The sequence below is a fragment of the Rattus rattus genome, chromosome 5 (assembly GCF_011064425.1).
Source record: "Rattus rattus isolate New Zealand chromosome 5, Rrattus_CSIRO_v1, whole genome shotgun sequence".
NCBI lineage: Eukaryota > Metazoa > Chordata > Mammalia > Rodentia > Muridae > Rattus > Rattus rattus.
The window spans coordinates 49,504,900-49,524,938 of NC_046158.1; the positions used below are offsets into that span (position 1 = coordinate 49,504,900).

A 20,039-nucleotide genomic window follows, 5' to 3' on the forward strand; every position below is an offset into this window, starting at 1 on the left:
CCAGGTTCCAGAGCTTTCCAGACTCATTCAGTCTGGTCTTATCTGCCTTCCACTAGAAAAACCCTGGCGTCTTCCTGGTCTTCTGGTAAAGCTCACCATGGGGTGTGGTAGTAGCACCTTATAGGCTTAAATTTTTCAAAATCTTAACTATTATGCTTCAACCTCCCTTCTAGCCCACCACCTACCAGAGATGGGGGAAAGAAAGGTTAATAGGAAACGGGCTTGCAGACATGTTTAGAAATAGTTCTTTGGGGCGATTCCAATCTTGGGCGTCAGCAGTCCAGTCCACTAGCAAAACACCAAACCTGAATCAGTAGCAGCGGCTTGACCCAGAAAAAATGGCAGGGACTTGCCAATCTGCAGGAGTCCTCAGGAGTGGTAGGAAGCAGCAGGAACACCACCGGGAGGTCTTTGGTGCATTTCTCTCTACAAAGTCACAACAAGTGAAGATCAGCAAAGAAAGACAATGCAAGAGCATTGTCAGCGAATACCAGTGTCAGCAAAGCCCAGCGAAGATCGAGGAGTGGCAAGGAGAACCAATGCTACAGCATAGCTCACTGTCTGTTGGGATGCACCTATACCCTTTCCAAACATCACATGTTCTCTCGTGTCCATTCCAGAAAAACATCACATCACAGCCTCTAGTGGTTCTCAGCAAAACACCCTCTCATAAGATAGTTTCCAGAAAAAGAGCACATGACACAACAGAGTCTCCAACGGAACCAGAAATTCCCACTTCAGCACCTGCTTGCTTCTTACTGACAAAACCCTGCCCAAAAGGGCTCCTAGCCCAACAGTTTGGTTGGTCACCTCCATCCAGACCCCTTCCCTACGCTTATGCCACCAGCTGCATGTCATAATTGTAGGATTATACGTTTTCTATCATTTGTTTAAAAAAATTGATTGCTTCCATCCGATTTCCTCTACTGAGAATTAAAATATCTCCTTTTACACATGGAGGATATGTTGTCCCAAGATGCTCCTTGGGTACTTGATTGTGGAGGTACACAATTTGTGTGTGTGTGTGTGTGTCTAGCTGTCTGTCTATGTAATTGTATATATGGCTATAATTATATATATTTTGAGTATCATGTATTTATAATAGGATCTAATATATAATAAGTTAGATAGAATAAGATAAAGCAAGCAAAATAGTTTACTATGAATTATTTGAAATTTGTAAATCGTTTCCCTCTGGAATTTTTCCATCAAAGAGTGTTAGACCTCAGTCGGCTGGAGATATGTGAAATTACAGAGAGCAAAACTACAGATAAGGAGGCTCACAGATAAGGGAGGGCAGCTATCGCTCTTTGCCTTGGTACAAGTCAAGATGAAATGTGCTGTGGGCACCTTGCATTACTTAACCTCATTGGGAAGATCACAGAGCTTAAACTCCAATTTCCCTCAGACCAGAGAACCAAAGTGCTCTGTGGCTCTGCTGGCCTCACCTCCCTATTCATCATGAGGTTTAAGAACTCCATCCTCTGAGCCGTGATGAAATCCTGTCCTTATAATAATGCCATCCTACCTTGGTCTCATATTCCCTGCACATGCATTGCTTGTGTGCCTCTCCTCCTGTGCCTTTACTTACAGCAATTCCGCTTAGCACGCCCTTCTTACGGATGCGGAAATGAGCCATCAGAATATGAGGCAACTAGAAAGCTCACAGATTAGACCTCAGCACCAGTTTCTGTTTCTAATCTAGTGTACGGTGCCTTTTGACGATGCTTCTCTTGAGAAGAGTCTAGAATTAGTTCGGAATCGTCAAGCAAATAACGTTCCTCAGAGAGTGTTGCAAATTACCACAGCAATACGGCTTGGTAAGGACAAGGGCTGGTGAGCCCAAGTGACACTTGAGGCAGAAAGAAGCATCCTAGATAGATGGGAGCTGCAGGAAGCCTTGTGGACATGAAGTGTGTTTACCGAAGTAAAGAGACAAGCGGATGGCTGTGACAGACAATACTGCTATGAGGAAAGACTGACACTAAGTGGTGACAGATGAATCTTGAACACTTGGTGGATGCTTAAGAAGGACTTGAAAGATTAAGCTTGGATTACATGACAGTTACTGGGATAAGGAGGCCAGGAAGCCCTGGGGTCAAGAAAGAATGTTGTCTGGGGATGAGATAGATCCCAGAGCTACACAGATGGGATGCGGTGCTGGCCTGCCTTTTCTCCTGTGCCTTTATTTACAACAATTCCACTTAGCACATCCTTCTTACAGATGCAGATTCTCTCCCTTCTCCAGGGAGAGAAAACAGAGCATCCCCTTGCTGGCAGAGCACATTGTGATAGGCAGACGGAAGGACAGACAGGTAAAGGAAGGGTTTAGGAAAGCAGAATGCTGGGGACAAGTTGTGGGGGGAAAGAGAAATCAGGTAAGTTTCCAGTATAGGTCACTAAACAAATGAAGAGTGTTTCAAAATTAGCCTGATGTCGCCGTCTTTACCTCTCCCCGACAGATCCTAAGACTAATTGGAATGGCTCAGGACTGACAGTTCAGCATGTTTGAAACTCTTGATGAAATGTAATTATTTTTACTGTAGTGAGATTTGTAAATTCTAGCGACAGTCTTTAAATTCTAAAATTTTAATGTATTAGATTAGTAATTTTTAAAAAGTCTAGATTTTAAAAATACATATGAACTAAGCAATAAAGGTTTCACAGTGCCACTCTACAAACGCTAAGCGCTCAGACAAATGCTCCCCTAACTCCAATATTGAATCTGTCAAGACTTTAGAACTGACTTACTTGTAAACCTTTATTTCCGAGGCTGCGCCCCCACCTTCAGCTCAGTCCACAGCCAGGAGGTGAGGTGACCCAGGAACTCCCTTTGATTTTAGCCAAGTGTCTAGGAGCATTCGCGCTATTTGCAGTGGCTGTCAAGAAGTGGGAACAGCGGGGCTGCTCCTCAAGTAATCCTATTACACCTACCTGAGCCTTTTCCCCCATGGCTGCCTCTGTGGCAGCAGGGGCCTGGAGGTGACTTGATTGACTTTTAAATCCCAAGGGCTCCTTGTCTCAAAATCCGACGCGTAAGTCAAGTGGTAGATTGGGCACTTGCTAAGAGGGCCTGGCTCCTTTGGCCTCCCTGTGGCCCCAGCGTCTCCTCGTTGTCTTTTAAGGTCCCGTGCTTTCAGGTGACACCACTGAGCACTAGATTGATGTGCCGTGGTGTCCTTCAGGGATGATCCTTAGCAGGAAATGAATGTGGCCGACGGCTCCCAAGCCCTGGATTTTGTATCTGTGTAGTCAGGATTAATAAACAAGCCCTCCTTTGATTCTGTGCAGTAAGAATGTAGTATCCTTTTGTTCGGGGTAAAGCTGTCTTTATGAAGGTCATGTGTAAGTTATGATGTTTCCTCCCTCCAGCTATCTCCGAGGAGGCCCGCCACTTACCTTGTGTGATAATGTTATTAAATACCCTTTAATGACATTAATAATTCCAAAATAAACCTAGATACAAAAGGCAGTTAGGAATTTACTTGGTCTCCTTATGTTAAAAAATAACCCCTTACTCCGTACAACAAAGGTATATTACTAACTTTATATAATACTAATCTTCGGAATTAAAAAAACCTTAACACAAATCGCTAACCCTTTGTTGACAGGGGTAGTCCATGGAGCAGAGTTTCAGATACAAGGATGTACCTCCCTTTCCTTCTCTTAGAAATTCTAGACAGTTAGCTTGTCTCATTCTCACCTCAAAAACATACCTCCTTAGAGCTGGGTCAAAAATCATTTGAGTCCTTTGGGGAGGAGCATCATATATAACCTGGAACAGTGACGGCCCCAGTGTTACCTTGTCTTTAGGGTAAGATACTCAGGGATGTAAATCCATTGCCAAGTTGACCAATCAAGTGTCCCTAGTGCTTAAAGAGGCAAGTTTCGTCATCATCAATTAGGATGTAATAAAAAGCAATGTTTTACCATTACCTACAAAGCCCCAGGTGAGTTAACCCATGACCATGTAGAGAGCTCTTCCCACTGAGATTGGCAGGGATGGGTGTCTGTGTACATGTAGCTCCTCCCATATCCTTCCCACTAGTGAATACACTCATTTCTAGTCCCTGTAGGGATTATTACGGCTCAAAGTCTTCCTCAGTCAGTATCTTTTCATATGGAATACACCCCTCAGCGTGTTATTGACCAATGGATCCACTCCCATATCTGAAGCTTGTATAACAACGTTTCCTTATCATCTTTCTCTACAGACCTGGCCAGAGGACTGCAGATGACCTAGAGATTATCTACGACGAACTCCTTCATATTAAAGCCTTATCCCATCTTTCTACCACAGTAAGTATGTCTTCACCAAGCTGTGGTGCACAGGCATACACTCGAGCAGACACAGCGACCCACAAAAATAAATAAATTTACAGAACGAAAAATAGTATCTGAGCCTAAGAAATGACTCGACCTGGTTACAGCTGTAAGTCTGACAACCTGAGCCCTGTCCCAGTAACCCGTGTGGTAGAAGGAGAGAACCGACTCTTGAAAGTCGCCCCACAAAATAACTAAATGTCCCTAAGGGGTCTGCCTGATGGGAACTGTTATAAGCTTGTCTAGACAGTAGTTTTGGTATAGACTTTAAGATCCAAGTAGCAAGCCTAGTGAAAGTGCTTCTGGATGACAGGAATTTGTATAAGCAAGGTGAGCGATAACTTCAAGGTGAGCCTGAGACCCCCTCTAACAGACACCCACGCAAAACACAAGTCCCTTCTCCTGTACCTTTTCTTCCCACACTTCTTTCTTTTCTTTTCTTTCTTTTTTTCTAGGTGAAACGGGAGTTAGCGGGTGTTCTCATTTTTGAGTCTCACGCCAAAGGAGGAACTGTGTGTAAGTGCGAGCCCTACTGAAGCACTCTGCTTGGCCACGCCCCCTGCCGGTCATGTCAATGCTATATGCTCCCTATTGGCTCCACCATGACCTGGCGGGCTATCACTTGGCACTTGTGCTTTTCTGGACTGGTAACTATTCCAGCTTGGGTCAGTTAATCTGAAGTTTGGTGGGTATTCGAGCACCACATATGTACTTGCCGGTCTGTGTCCTACAGGCTCTCTCCCCCCCACTGACTCAACAGTGTCTAAAGCGGGTGGAATGAATGAAGTTTCTGCTCTTCCTGCAGAGCTCTGGGTGGTAACCTCCATGTAGTGATGTCATTTCGACTTGTGGATTTAGAAGAACTAATCTGTGACTGAGGGATAGCCCCGTGAGCAGAGCACTTGCCTAAAGTGTGAAACCTTTCCTAGGTTCTATGCTGAGCCCTGTGTAACCCAGTGAGGGGAGGGGGGTTGAGGGGATGGAACTGGGAGGGCTCTCCGGATAGGCAAGTGGGAGAGTTTAAAGTTCAAAGTCATCCATGGCTACACAGCAATTTTGAAACTCAGTCACTAAAAAGGGCTTTATTTACAAAAAACTAATTTCTCGAAATTTCCTGTTACTATTCTGTTTGAAGTATTGTGTTTCCTGGTTTTCTTCACCCTGCACAATGGGCTCCAAGCCCAAGAGGATTTCTTTGCCTCAGAAACTCATTTAGTGTCAGTCATCAGAGACTCACATAGTCAGTGGTACAGTCATATGGGGCCTCTCTCTAGAATTCACCTTGTTCTTCAGTTCTGTGATCAGATCTGGAAACAAGAAATTCAGACATTAATAGATGCATGCAGCATCGCTGATGCTGATTTCCCACTAGTGTGGCTAGATAGAAACGGACGCCAAATCCAGGGACACATAGAGTACTTTGTTAGTCCCCAGCAATTAAGCAAACTTCCAGAGGATATGTTTTAGAAATTTTTTCTCTTTGTTAGGTACATTGTGATAGTTAAAAATAAATAAAAAATACAAGTTATAAGAGGAAAATGAGCTTTAAACATTGTATCTCGAAATGTCTTTTCCCCCCAGTCATTAAGAACACTATTTCTAGCACTGATACCTGTCAGCAAGAAACCTATTTCTTTCTTTTTCTTTCTTTCTTCCTTTCTTCCTTCCTTTCTTTCTTCCTTCCTTTCTTTCTTTCTTCCTTTCTTTCTTTCTTTCTTTCTTTCTTTCCTTCTTTCTTCTTTGTTTTTTTGCCTTTCGGGATCACTTTTTGTATAATTTTGATTCTTTGTCTCTTTAATTCTCCTTTATTTAATTCATTTTCATTAGTCTGTTCATTTGCTTCATTCAGATCACTAGTCGTTCCCACTGTACTGTAAGATATTTAAATGGATGGAAACAGATTATTAAAATACTTTATTTATATCAAAACAAGCCTGTTTGTTCTACAGTTTAAATACTTTCCAAACAATGAAACTGTCCTCCAGCTAGTTCCCCCTTTAGCCTGCTCTGCCTTCCTCCTCGGCAGTGATTTGTACCCTGAATATGTTGGTTCTTATTCTAACCAATTAAAAATGTATGCATAAGTACTTATTTATCAACAAGCAACAGCACTGATTTGCGTGTTTTCAAACTTCACATTGTTGGTCAGATCATCTTTAAAATCCATTTTCCACAGCACAATGCTTTGTGAATTGTGAGGGAGACCTGCTTTCCATTAAGAAGAAGAGCATTGCTGGTAAATTGATACCCAGTAAGAACCTGTCTTTCAGGGCAAAGCAAATACTCCAGTCTCTTGTTCTTTTATGTTCTACAGAGAGACAATAATATTCTACCTGAATTAGTTAGAATCTGCCGGTAATTTTTTTTGTATTTTATGTATGCGTAATTCTGGAACCTGAAAGTGATGATTTGATAAGCTGTAATTTATATTGATGTGCTTCTATTCTTGTCATAAGTCTCTCCATCTTTTTGTGTCTAGTGTTTAACCAGGGGGAAGAAGGTACCTCCTGGTACATCATTCTGAAAGGATCTGTGAATGTAGTCATTTATGGCAAGGTATAATATATCTATCTGTATCTTTTTCTTTTTGAGGCTTTATTATACACCATTTGCTAGTGTAGCTCTAAGTAGTAACAAATGTTGCTGCAAATAAATTTACCATGGCATTGTTACTCCATGTAGAAAAGACATAATTTCATCTTTAATCATACATTTCCTCAATTATTGCACTCAGAGTCATTCATTGACTGTGTTTATTCTGTGAAAGAAATATGAAGCATTTTAATCTGATTATAACACTAATGCAGTCCACTCATAGGCACGGTGTTTGGTGGCGGGGGAGGGGAAGGAGGGTGTTTGGTCCCTTTTTTTTTCCTGACTGTTCTGCTCTCCCTAGGGTGTGGTCTGCACCCTGCATGAGGGAGATGACTTTGGCAAGTTAGCTCTGGTGAACGATGCTCCTCGAGCTGCATCCATTGTTCTTCGGGAAGATAACTGTCACTTCCTAAGAGTTGACAAGGAAGACTTCAATCGGATTCTGAGGGTGAGTTGAGAGAGTAAAGCTTGGTTGAAGGACATTCAATGTTTCCCCTTGTTGAAAAGAAAAAAGAGAGAGATTTGAGTAGATTGTTCATCCCACAGGAATGTGGCGAATAGATGCCCAAATGGCCTTTGTTATGAAACAGGCATGTTTAGTGGACTGGTGTACATTCTGGAGACCAGCTGGAGACATCAGATATTATCCTGGAGCAAATACCTCTGCCTATGCTGGTCCCTATGACTGAACAACAATAGCACTTGCCTTAGCAAGATAGCATAGTCTAATAATGTATTTCTCACTGGTCTCCTACAGATCCTTCTTAATGTCCTTTTTGACCCTCCGATCCAGCGAAGTGGCAGCCTCCCTGTGCCCCCTGTCTTCTCTGTGGTCCATTTCCCATCTCTTCCCAAGTGAATCAGTCTTACAGTATCACACACTCTGGATTTCCCGTGTGCTTGTTAATAGAAATTAATGCCTGTTGTGGTTATCCCACAAAGCATATTCACTCACGGGGTTTACCGCAGGTCATTTCAAACCACAGCTGTTACGGATATTGGCAAACAGGTGAATGATTTGGGTGGTCAAAGAGCAGCAGAATTGCACCTAAGGCTGGCTTCAGATGAAGAGCCTCTCTATAGCTGCTTAAGGTATCTGTAAGAGTGTGGGATGTTAAATCCCAGAGAAGATCCCTCTGGCCCTGCCCTTGCAAGTGAACTTCTTTCTCTATTCTGCCTGAAGCCCTGGCCTCTTCTCGAAACACTGCTGACATGCTCAGTCATGACGCAAAGAAAGATAAAGTTCATACCACTGAGAAGGCTGGAAGTGTAGCTCAGCTGGTTGTGTGCTTGTCAGCATACCTGAAGCTCTGGGTTCAATCCCTAACACTATGAACCAGACATGGTGGTGCACAGCTATGGTCATCTCAGCACTGAGAAGGTGGAAGCCTATAGGATCAGAAGTTCAAGCTCAGGCTCAGCTACATAGAGAGTTTGAATAGCCTGGGGCATATGAGACCCTGTCAGTAATAATTATAATGATAGTAGTAATTATAAAATTTATACCGTTGACTAATATAGGGAAATGTATCATAGGAATTCGATGCTCACTTGGTTTCATTTAAAATGGAGATCAAATATTCAGAAAAAGTAGTACAATTTTAAGAGTAAATAATTTAAAGTATTTTAAGGTAAACTTGACTAACTCTGAAGTTTACACCTATGGGGTTGCCTGAAAAAAAAAAAAAAAGGATTTGAAGCACCACAGTTGAACCATTTTATCACTGACATTTAGAAAGCCATTCAAAATAACTGAGAAAGGCTTGGGACACATTTCAATTTGACTTTGAAAGAACTGTTACTTGGGGCTGGAGAGATGACTCGAAGTGTTTGCTGTGTAATCATGAGAGCTTGATTGACTTCAGATTCCCAGAACTCACCTAAAAAGCCAAGTACAGTGGGACCTCGGAGACAGGGGGACCCATGGGGCTGGCTGACCAGCCATTCTAGTTGAATCAGAGCACTCCAGGTTCACTGAGAGACTCAGTCTAAAGAGAATAAGGTGGAGCTTGGTTGAGGTGTAGGCCCCTGGCTTCTGCATGCAGGCTCACAGAAGAGGAGTGCACACAAAGAAACACGAACGTGGCTATACCCACACATGTCCAGGTTGAAACAAAACAGTTGCTCAATTACACGGAGGTGCCACTCCTATGGATCATAGCAAAGGACTGATGAAACTCAGTATTGTCTGGCACATATTTTTAGAAAGAATAAATGCCTCCGGTCCCCCCATTCTCTGCTCCATGCCCTCCCCCCAGAGGCTTCGCAGAGCACCACCACCACACCAGACTCCTCTGGAGTTTTTCTGAGACTATGGTAAAAGCAGTTTTAAAAGCACATGCTTCAAACCTCATCTGGTCCTCCCTCTGACCGTTTCAGCCCTTGACTTTGAAAATGGCTTAATTTGTAGACGCGACAATTAACATCACAAGCGCCAAATGAGTTTCTGAAGCATTGGAAATTTCTGTCATTGTCTGAGTGAACGGCAGCATCTGTATGTGGTATAATTTGTGTTTGCAGGACGTTGAGGCGAATACAGTCAGACTTAAAGAACATGACCAAGATGTCTTGGTACTGGAGAAGGTCCCAGCAGGGAACAGAGCTTCTAATCAAGGAAACTCACAGCCTCAGCAAAAGTATGTTTGCATCCAACACTATAATTGCCAGACTATGATTAACCTTTTCACATGCCATCGTTGCTACAATAGCATGTTCTCCTCTTTGCGGAAGATAGCAGTATGTATGACTCCTCTCTCCCTCTCTCTCTCTCTCTCTCTCTCTCTCTCTCTCTCTCTCTCTCTCTCTCTCCTGACTAATCACACATCTTGCAGCGTATAATGCATCCATTTCTCTGAGAATATCGTCCTGCTCCAAGGCCTCTCCCTCCATATTGTTCAGCCATAATAGCCCCAAAGAGAAGACCCCCAAGAGAACAATGCCAGTCGGCATGCCAGGCAGTGCCGGGCACCCGCCCCAGTGATGAGATTCCATGGTATCTGAATGTCCTGGGGAGGTTTCTGATAAAGCGTTTTCCCTTTGCTATCAGAGTGACTGAGGACACAGACGAGACCCTGATTTTGAGGAGAAAGCATTGCCATCTCATGGAACTCCCGGGCACTCATCCTTGCCAGTGTCAAACATTTCCCAAGCTTTCTGTTTAACTGAGGTCATTTCCAGAGCGGCCGGGCCCAGTTTCAGATTTTTCTGTAACTTCCTACCTAAGACTGTTGCATGGAATGTACCAACACGTGTGCGATGAGACAAGAGACTTAGCAGTGAGCCTCTTAGGAGAGCAGGGCTGGCCGATTTTTTGAGCGAGGAGTTAATTTTCAATCTGTGTATAAGAAAAGCAGATGAATGTTTGTTTGCTAAAGAAGCATCACCAGATAATATGTTGAAAGAGCATTTCCCTTTGTTGCCAAGTAAAGTGGGGTTCCCTTTCTCAGTGCGCTCACCAAAACTGATGAATTCCCATTGTTTCGACTAAAAGCCCATGACTCCCATGTTTTCATCTGGGTAAGTCAACATATTTGAGAAGAAGACAGGAAGAAACATATTATTAAATAAGCACAGTATGCTTTGTAAATTTTCTCTAATCCTTACAACAACCCTGTTTAAGGGATGGAGGCATTTCTCTGTCACCGACGAGTCTCAAGGACTCGAATTCCAATGGGACCCCTTAAACCAATGGCTCTCAACCTTCCTAACACGGTAGCCCTTCAGTACAGTTCCTTATGGTGTGGTGACCCCCAACTGCAAAATTGTTTTTGTTGCTGCTTCATACCTATAATTTTTCTACTGTCATGAATCCTAATGTAAATATCTGTTATCTGACCCCCTATGAAACAGCTGATGGCCCCTGAAGGGGCCAAGACCTGCAGGTTGAGAAACACTGCCTTAAAGGGAAGTTCAGCGTAACTGCCTTCCACACCTCTGCTCCCCATTCTTCCTAGCTTATGTTATCAAAGCTGAGTTGTATGCTGCATGGGTTCCAAGGTAGTCATAGAGTGGGGGATGTATATCAGAACATAGGCATATGCCTCACCCCTATGGTTACTCCTTCACGATACAGAATAGCAACTATTAATGTTACATTCACTCTCGGTAAGGATGGGTACTATCAATAATCTGGAGCAGATCTAAGTATGAGGGAAGAAGTATACAATGCTATTTTGCATGAGTGTCTGGGCTGCTGCATGTTTGGCTATCAGTGTGCATGCTGGTACCAGACTTACAGACAGATGGCTGTAGGTAAAACACCCCATCCTCAACACCCCATGGTAAATGCGGCAAACCAATTATTTCAAAGGGGGTGGCGTTAAAAATGACTGTATTAAAAAATCTGTTCTTTCACTCACAAAACTCTAAACTTACCGCCCAGATTTCATCATTTATTAGTAATAGCTTTTAGCTATTCCTTTTGCGCCAGGGATTGAACCTAGAGCCTTATAGGAGTAGGCGAGTATTCTGCCACTGAGCTATGGCCCTGCTCTATTCTCTTTGTTAGTTTATTTCTTTCTTTTGGGCAGTTGACCTTCTAGCCTGCTCAGGAGGGTGGAAGGACAACTTTCTGTGTGTGAGGGTTTACACTACTTCCAAGATTTATTTATAACTAGATGGTCTTGCAGATGACTACATTCTGTAGTACTCTCTCATGCCTCAGGAAGACTGTGGTATCCAGAAAGGTAAACCTGGATAGTTCTCCTTAACTTTGAAACATTTGATCAAGAGAGGCCCTGGACTTCCCTTTACCTCTTTCTTCATACAAGAGGGAAGAATCAAAAGCCTGTGCTCTCTGTAAGTCTTCAGTTCAAGGTGCCCTCCCCTTATGAATTCAAATGAAAAGTCAAGCCAAAGGTGATACAAGAGAAGAGACTGTGTCTGATGGTTATTTTAGTACTGTTTTAGTTTTCTACTGGTGTCCTGCCATCCCGTCCAAATTTCTTATATAATTTAAAGATAATACACCCGTGCAAGTTTGTAGCAAGCTGTTTGTGTAATGCACTGGGAAAAAAACAGTGCACCACAAAGTCAGCTCCCAAAGGAATGAAAAGCTTCTCTCTCAAGGGGTCACTTCCCCAGACTGACCGGAGCTGAAAAGGGGAGCTTGTAAGTAAATTTCATGGCTGATGTTTTCATCAACTTTGATAACATACCAACAACCGTGTCTGCAGACAGACACACAGTTGAGGGTATCTGTCTCTGCAGAAATTGTTCTTTTCAAACTCAGAGGACATCATCATGTTGGTGGCAATAATGTTATTTTTCTGATGTACTTCCCCACCCCACTCCTTTGAAATCCAGGTTAGTTTATGTGCACACATAAATCTTGGAAAACTGCCTGACTCCACGCAAGCCACGGAACAGTAGAGGTGGCATCGATGCTGATGTAAAGTCAGTGGTTTTAAGGATGGATTTACCGTGATACCTGCTTTGGGGGATGTCTTAGTCACTGGGTTGTGAGAATTTAGTAATTTGAAATGGTTGTCCTGTTCATGTTGGGGCCGTGTTTTTTTCCTTAGACTAGTTTTCCTGCTGAGGTATTCCCAGCTTGTTCACAGGAAGATCAGCTTTCTCCTTCCTCCGCCCCTGGCCCTGGCTTCCTTTGTTCTACGTGCAAACTTGACTGGTATTAGGAAAACATTTACTCTCACACGTTTAAGACTACCTCCTGGCTGATACTATGTAGCCAAGTGGGGTGACTTCTGACTAGAACTGGAGAAGCTTCTGCCGGACATAAACTGACAGAGGCTGCACTATCTGGTGGCAATCACTCTTAACCCCCACATAGCAAGGGCTCAAGTCATAGACACCTGCCTGTTTCTGGCGTGACATAAAGCCAGGATCTGATGTTTTAGGCAAAACGGGGGCCATCCATAGATTTCTATGCCCTCTTTTCCTCTTGAGTCCTCTGCCCTAACTCCTGAGTTCTATGGCGCTAGGTAAGGAAACCACAAAGCTGAACCACTAGAGGGAGTCAGGTACCAAAGAAAGATCCTGTGGGGTGTGACTGGCCAGACAGGCAAAGCCTAAAAGAAGACACTTGCTCTCTGTTGAGGTGATAGCTTGTGCGGCTTGCCCGTGGGTCTTTTGTCTGTGCGGTCAGGTGGAACTCCCTACCTACATCCAAACAAGGAGAACCAGAGCATAAAGACAAACTGCTTCAGAATTAGACTTCTGACAAACGGACACATTGCCTGTGGATCTCGGTACCCAGACAGCACGTGAAGTAACTGGGGTCAGTTAAGGAATGCAGTTAGACTCTTATTGAAATAAAAATTGCTTTCAAAGCCTCCTTGAAGGGGAAGGCTTCTGATTACATGGTAAATCTCCTACCCAAAATGGGCTGTTGGCAGCCAAACCTGGTCTCTTCTACACATAGAGCATCTTGCTGCATAGGAAAACAGAAGCAACCAGCTGAACAAACAAACAAAATCAAACACACGGTCTCATCTTGGATGCTTACCAGTTTCTCCACCTGCAGGGTAGAGGCAATATTAACTAACAGGAATGAGCAGACAGGGTGCCTCATTCAGCATCGACTTCATTGTTGGGGGCATGGTGAACACCAGAAAGGTGTAGACTGCTCTCCCCCACCACACCCCAACCCTGTTTCCTGACTTATGTGGCCATACCCTCCTCCTCTGGCAGCTCACCTAGTGAATCCTGTTCACGTATGTGAGCCATTGCCTAGTGTGCACACTGCCCCGAGTTCGATTTCCAGGGATGCTAGGCTTTCTCTGTTCCCATGACCTCGGGACCATATGCTATCACTTCCCATCCATCCCTCAGGCAGGAGGTAAGACGCCGATGAGGCTCTCTTGCCATCTCTGCAGGACCACCTCCATAGTCTCAAGCAGGCAAGAAAAGCACATAGGTGAGGGGGTGAAGGAAACTGGGTTTGCTGAGTGTGATTCTGTCTCTGCTTTCTGAACACAAGAGAATGCTCTTTGCCTTGTTATATCCCCTTCCCATCGCTCCGCCATGCAGGAAGGCCGAGACTGAGTTCTGTTGGCACCCACATCATCTCCATGCGTTCTGCCTACCTACAGCTGACACTCAGTTTGCCACCGTCTTCACTCTGACTCTATCTCCCATTCAATCTTAAAAGTCAGCTTGCACTTGTCGATTGGAGGGTACCCCGAATCCATCCCTCAAAATAATGACTAATACCGCCCCCTGACATTGACTAAGTTAAATATAGATTCCTTTTTTTGATCTATGACCTGTTGGCCATGCTCCCTGGGTCTGTTGGCTTTGGGTTTGGGTTTCTTTTGCTTTATCATTATTAGCTCATTTCCAAAGCACGTAGCAGCGTGGAGTTGGAAAGGATGGAGCATTCCAGAAATCGGCATGGAAATCCAGCGTGACACCGGCATTTCCTATGAGTGACCCATGTCTAAAGAACGCACTCCGCTGTCATTTCCTCCCTCCCTGTCCTCCCTGCCCTGCCCTGGCTCAGGTTCATGCACAACGTTTCACTCTCCCTTAGAATAAGGCTGACGCACCTCGGCTCCAGCCATGGGAGCTGCTCTCTCTCTCTCAGATGCTTCTACGTAGGGAGGAGGGAAAGGAGCATTTCTAGTAACTGCTTCTATTGGCTTTTTCTACTGCCTTCTTGTGTGCTGAGGCAAGGTGCGAGGTCTCCCTCACCAGAGGGAAACTGCTAGTCACAAGTAGTCCGTATGGTTTCCCGGGATCTTGTTTTTTTCAAAAATATGATTTGTTTCTCCTAATGCGTGCTCACTTTTGTAAAAACTAATGGTCTTTTTTTTTTTACTTCCTGTCCAGGTATACTGTGATGTCAGGAACACCTGAAAAGATTTTAGAGCATTTTCTAGAAACAATACGCCTTGAGCCATCTTTGAATGAAGCAACAGGTACGCACACAGAAGTATTTTTGGGATCCACTGAATCCACGGGTAAAATTGTGAGAGAGAAATCCTGATTGACTCCCCGTGTACACTGCCAAGGCAGCCCTAGCGGGTGCCATGTGCATTCAGCTACAGTGTCCCCAGGGGGTGCAGAGACCGGCCTTTCCCTAGCCGTGATGGAGTTTCATCCAAGCACATTAGCCTTTTGTAGGCATCTGTTTTAATGCCATTCAGCCCTCTCAACACGCACAAAAGTATCTTTTAGGCCACCATTTAAACCCAGTCTCTTCCCATAGAACATTTATAGCTGCCCACATCAAGAGTAAATGGTTCTCTCTGTGGTTAAGGAGTTTCGGTCCAGAGTGAACTAAATGCCACCTGAGCTGGCTTACTGCCAGCTGCTCTAGCAGAACAAATGCTCAGACAGTGCCACCCGCTGGCCCTACAGTTCTGGAGGAACTGGTGGTGATAGTGGGTTGGTTTCCTTGTGAGGACTGTGATAGACAATCTGCCCCATGCCTCTCTCCTGTCTCCCGGTGTCTATTGCAATCTTCGGTGTCCCTTCTGTGTGTCACTCCAACGTCATGCCGGCAAGGCCTTCACCTTCTGAGTCTTCACATGCTCATCCCTTTGTGCATAGCTGTCTCTGTGACCAGGGTCCCATTTTTAAAGGACAACAGTCACTGGTTAGAGCCAACACTAGTTAGAGTCACCTTAACTTGGGTCTTAAAAGACCCTGGTTCCATATAATGTCATAACATAAGCTTTCTTAAGATGCAAAATTGAAGATTAAAAAAACAAAAAACTCTCACAAGTGAGCTATATCTAGGGTCATATCATTGGCACATTGTGGGTCCATTGGAAGGAATGACTCACAGACAACTTTTTCTTAGTGCTTTCTTGTGATTCTAGGGGTGGGAGCCAGGGCCTCAGGTATGCTAGGCAAGTGTTATACCACAGAGTTACGTTGCCAGTTCAGGCATCCAATTTAAAAGAAAAATCCTATGCCTATCTCTCTGAATAACATCATGGGTTAATGCTTTAAGCACAGCGACCTCCACAGGGGGACATTTCCCACTACAAGAAATTCACAGATTTATCTGAGAAACTTAGTGGTAGGTCAAAATCCATTTAACAACGGATCTCGGCAATCTACCCGGGATGGGGATACCATTATTATATAATTCTTATAAGTACATTGCCACTGACTTCTTAATCTCCTCCCAGTGTCTTAATCTATGAATTGATTATCTGAAGTCTTACAAAGCAGCAAAGGAACTGGGAATGATTGACATAGCTCCAAGCTCCCAGGCTCCGAGTCTGGGAGGATTTGTTCATCGGCCCAGGAAGGTGCTAAGATGGATGCTTTGTGTTAGGAGATGTAAACAGACCACTCTCTCTTCCTCCGGAAGCTTAGAATGTGCTAGAAGACACAAGGGGAGGTACAAACAACTTGAATTTAAGCACATGCTCAGTGCTTCAGGGGCACTGGCCAAGAAGACTCAGGAAAATACCATGAAGAGTTTAGTCGTTAAAAGTGTCCCTGGTGACCAGTAACTAGAGTTCAGACAAACCCTTCCATGTCAAGAGACACAGTTAGTAGTGGCATAGAAGCAAGGACAGAGGGACCAGCAGTCTGGGCTCCCCTGTACTTCATGTGCATACATAGACAGGAGGGTCTGGACTAAGATTTTGGAGTACATGTTTTCCAGGGTCTTAAATCTGAAACCAAGTAACATGGAATAGCTGGAAATGTCTGAGAAAGGGGAGAAAAGCTACATGCAACAGCTAAGGAATTAAAAGGGGGTAGCTCTTCTGTATTTAGGTAGGAGAGGATTGCTTCTGATAGGCATTTTCTACCTCTCTCTCTCTCTCTCTCTCTCTCTCTCTCTCTCTCTCTCACACACACACACACACACACACACACACACACACGATAGCTCGAGATAAAATATTCACCTAGTATTCATAAAGTCACAGCCAAGAAAAAACCATGTGAGGTTAAAGTGACTAGGCTCACCTTGCAAGGCTGTCTTTTTATATGTTTTAGTTTTGTTCATTGTCCTAAGAATTTGAATTTTGATCTCGAGCTCTGTCCACATCATTAAGTTGAGACGAAGGCACCCTCACGCAGGAACACACCCACACGAACACTTCAGAACAACCGAATCCATCCTCGTGCTGCCCTAGAGACTGTCACGGAATGTCATTTCTCTTTTCACCCTTCCAGATTCGGTTTTAAATGACTTCGTTATGATGCACTGTGTTTTTATGCCAAACACCCAGCTTTGCCCCGCCCTCGTGGCCCAATATCCTTTTGTCACGGTAAGCCTCTGCCCTCGGAAGCACTGCACATGAGTAGGCCCATTGCGACCTTCCTTCTCCTCACGGTAAGTCATGGCTCAGGCAGTACTGTCGTTTCTAGTCTTATCAGACTCTGACACGCCAGCATCTGCCCTGGCGTGGAGACGTCTGCCTTTTCTTGCCTGTGGCTTTTACTAACTGCATGAAGTACAAGCCAGTTTGCCTCAGTGCCTTGTTCATTTCCCCATTGCTGTAGCAGAATGCCCAACACTGGGTTGTTTAAAAAAAAAATAAAGGAAGTTGATTCGGTTCATGGTTCTGAAGGATGGAAGTCTTGGGACCAGGTAGCTGCATCTGGGCCTTGCACTGTGTCATTAAAGCAGGAAGGTAAGGAGGCAGCTGCTAACAGTCTCAGAGAGTAAGAAGCCACTAGCTCCCTCAGGTACTAGCCTTTTCCCTCAGAGAGAGGCACTAATCTACCTATGAGGTCAGTGCCTCCATGACTAATTCCCCTCTTAAAGATCCTTCCGCTTCTTAAAATCCTTACAGTGTCAGTCACATTTCAACTTGAGTGTCAGAGAGGACAGACTACATCCACACCACCCTCCGAGGAAGGCGAGGCTCACATTGGTCACTTTCACTGCATTGCATTGTCTTAAGACAAAGATACAATACTTAAAATTCTAAGAACCGCCTACCAGACAGACCAAAGAGTATGTTTGGTTTATGGCAACTTTTCAATAGTGGTGTGAACCGACCGATGGGTCAGCATTGGTATCGTAAAGCATTCAAAGTGCTAAACTGAACAAAAGAAGTGAATTTTGTGAATGAGTTTTTCCTTCATTTTGGAGGAGACATAAAAGTGTATTTTCCAATTCTGCTTTATTTCTAGAGTCACAAAAATTTAGACCCCAAAAACATTTTGTCCTTTTTTGAGCAGTTAAATATATTCTAGGAGATTTTTTTTTTGAGCAACCCAATCAATGTCGCCATGTTTTCCTTTTTCAAAATTATAATTGTCCTGCCTCATTCTCATTTTCTTGCTCACCCATAATTCTCTTTGAAGTCAACAACGTGTGAGGATAGGAGATTCGAGCTGAATGCATTACTCAGAGGAAGCTGCAAGAGTAAGATTTGGGTGTTTATTTGCCTGGAAACTATATTTCCAGGTAATGGGAGCTTAATGAGTCTTACCTATATTATGTATTCTTCCTGGTTCATCTTCAGTTTTCTAAAGTAAAATTAACATATTCAGGATCTCTTCACTCGATACATGCTAATCGTTATGAGACCTTTGAGACTTGGAAGAAAAAGAAAAACCACTACTGAAATCCAACTTATTTTTCTCAGCAGTTAGCATGCCAGTCAGCCTGAAACAGGCGAAACCGAGAGGAAACGAGAGTTAAAGTGGCCAAGTCTTCATCTTTATAGCTTAAAGACCCGCACGTAGCTTGTGTCCCTTCTCTTTATCCATCAGCTTCTCCCCTTTAAGAGGGACTAAGGGCATTCATACGGCTGGCTTGTTTTGCAAAAGGCAGCTCTGGACAGAAGGGTCAGCAAGGAGTTTGGGTGGTGATAATGGTGGTGGTGAAGAAAAGAAGAGAGAAAGCCAACAAGAGCATCCACAGGAGACCTGCATATCCTGTGCCAGTTCCTTCTCAGCAGAGGCAGGAAAGTCCGGATGGCTGATGGCATTGACCCCACCTGGTCCCTCTAGACACCTTTCTTCCCACCTGGCTCTGTGAGGACTTGGATTCTCTTCTTCATGGTAGCTTGAATCAGTCCTTTGAGTCTCAGACATTCTTCTAAGAGCTTTGAACTATATGTCATCATCTTATCCTCAGGAGATACCGTTGAGTTAGCCTTAGCATTGCTGTGCAAGCGTGGACCTTAAAGCTCTCCCCAAACATCGAGTAGCGTTCCCAGTGCTGGGACGGGGTCATCTGAAATTTATCACTTGTTCCCTTCATAATTAATTTCCCTAAAAGCTTATTTAAATTTTTTTAATGATCTTGTGCTCTTTAATAACAGTTTAAGAACATTTCTTGACAATACATTGTAAGGCCTTGAGGTACAACCAAAGGGCCTTGCTAAAACCAAACAAAATGCTTCATAGGACTCCCACCTATATCAAACATACTCAGTGGTTTTCCTAATGAGTTTGTTAACAGAAGGAGGAGGAGAAAGAAGAAGAGGAGGAAAAGGAAGAGGGGAGAGAAGAAGGAAGAGGGGGAAGAAGAAGGGAAAAGGAAAAGGGGGAAGAGGAGGAGGAGGAGGAGAAGAAGAAGAGGAGGTAGTGGTGGCAATGGTGGTGGTAGTGGTGGTGGAGGTGGTGGAAGTGGTAATGGTGGTGGTGGAGGTGGTGATGGTGGTGGTGGTGGTGGTGGTGGTGGTGGTGGAGGTGGTGGTGGTGGTGGTGGGGACCTTATCAGTTTTAATAGTTTCCAGAATGTGCAAGGCCCATAGGGCATCTCATTTGCATATTTACCTTGAGAACCCAGGAATATCCCAACAAACCAATGAATGGTTGGGCTTGCAGATCAGCCCGTGAGGCTCTGTGCCATGAAATATTCTAGTCACCACTGTTTGCTTTTTGCTAGTTTAAGTTAAAATTGGAGTTGCAACGAACTGACTTTGTGTGACGGAATTGTCCTTGTTTTGATTGGCATCGCTGCACCAGGCTAGTGGCCACCACTTTGACTGCAGAAGCTTAGTCCTTATGCTTTAGGGAGCACAAGACTCAAGTGAGAATTGGTCTGTGATGGCTAGAGATAATGTCCCAGAATGGCAGAGCTGTAACTGCCACAAGAAAGAAGAGGGTCGGGGCTCTATCCTCACGGTCATATATGTACAGGGCTTCTATGTTATACAGTTTCAGCCTTCCTCTCCTCTCAAGGAGATGGCATGGATAGGGCCCGTGGGTAACCAGCTTTGGTGGTCACA

General features: G+C 44.1%; 1 protein-coding gene across 2 annotated transcripts in view; it reads left to right on the forward strand.

Annotated features, from left to right (window-relative positions):
• Rapgef4 (Rap guanine nucleotide exchange factor 4) overlaps positions 1-20,039 on the forward strand; it is a 287,989-nt gene that overhangs the window by 223,664 nt on the left and 44,286 nt on the right. For both annotated transcript variants that reach the window (XM_032903483.1, XM_032903485.1), the window contains 7 exons: positions 4,215-4,299; positions 4,779-4,839; positions 6,803-6,879; positions 7,220-7,366; positions 9,439-9,554; positions 14,710-14,798; positions 17,023-17,101. In XM_032903483.1, the coding sequence (XP_032759374.1) occupies positions 4,215-4,299; positions 4,779-4,839; positions 6,803-6,879; positions 7,220-7,366; positions 9,439-9,554; positions 14,710-14,798; positions 17,023-17,101 (654 nt within the window). The remainder of the gene's footprint in view (positions 1-4,214; positions 4,300-4,778; positions 4,840-6,802; positions 6,880-7,219; positions 7,367-9,438; positions 9,555-14,709; positions 14,799-17,022; positions 17,102-20,039) is intronic.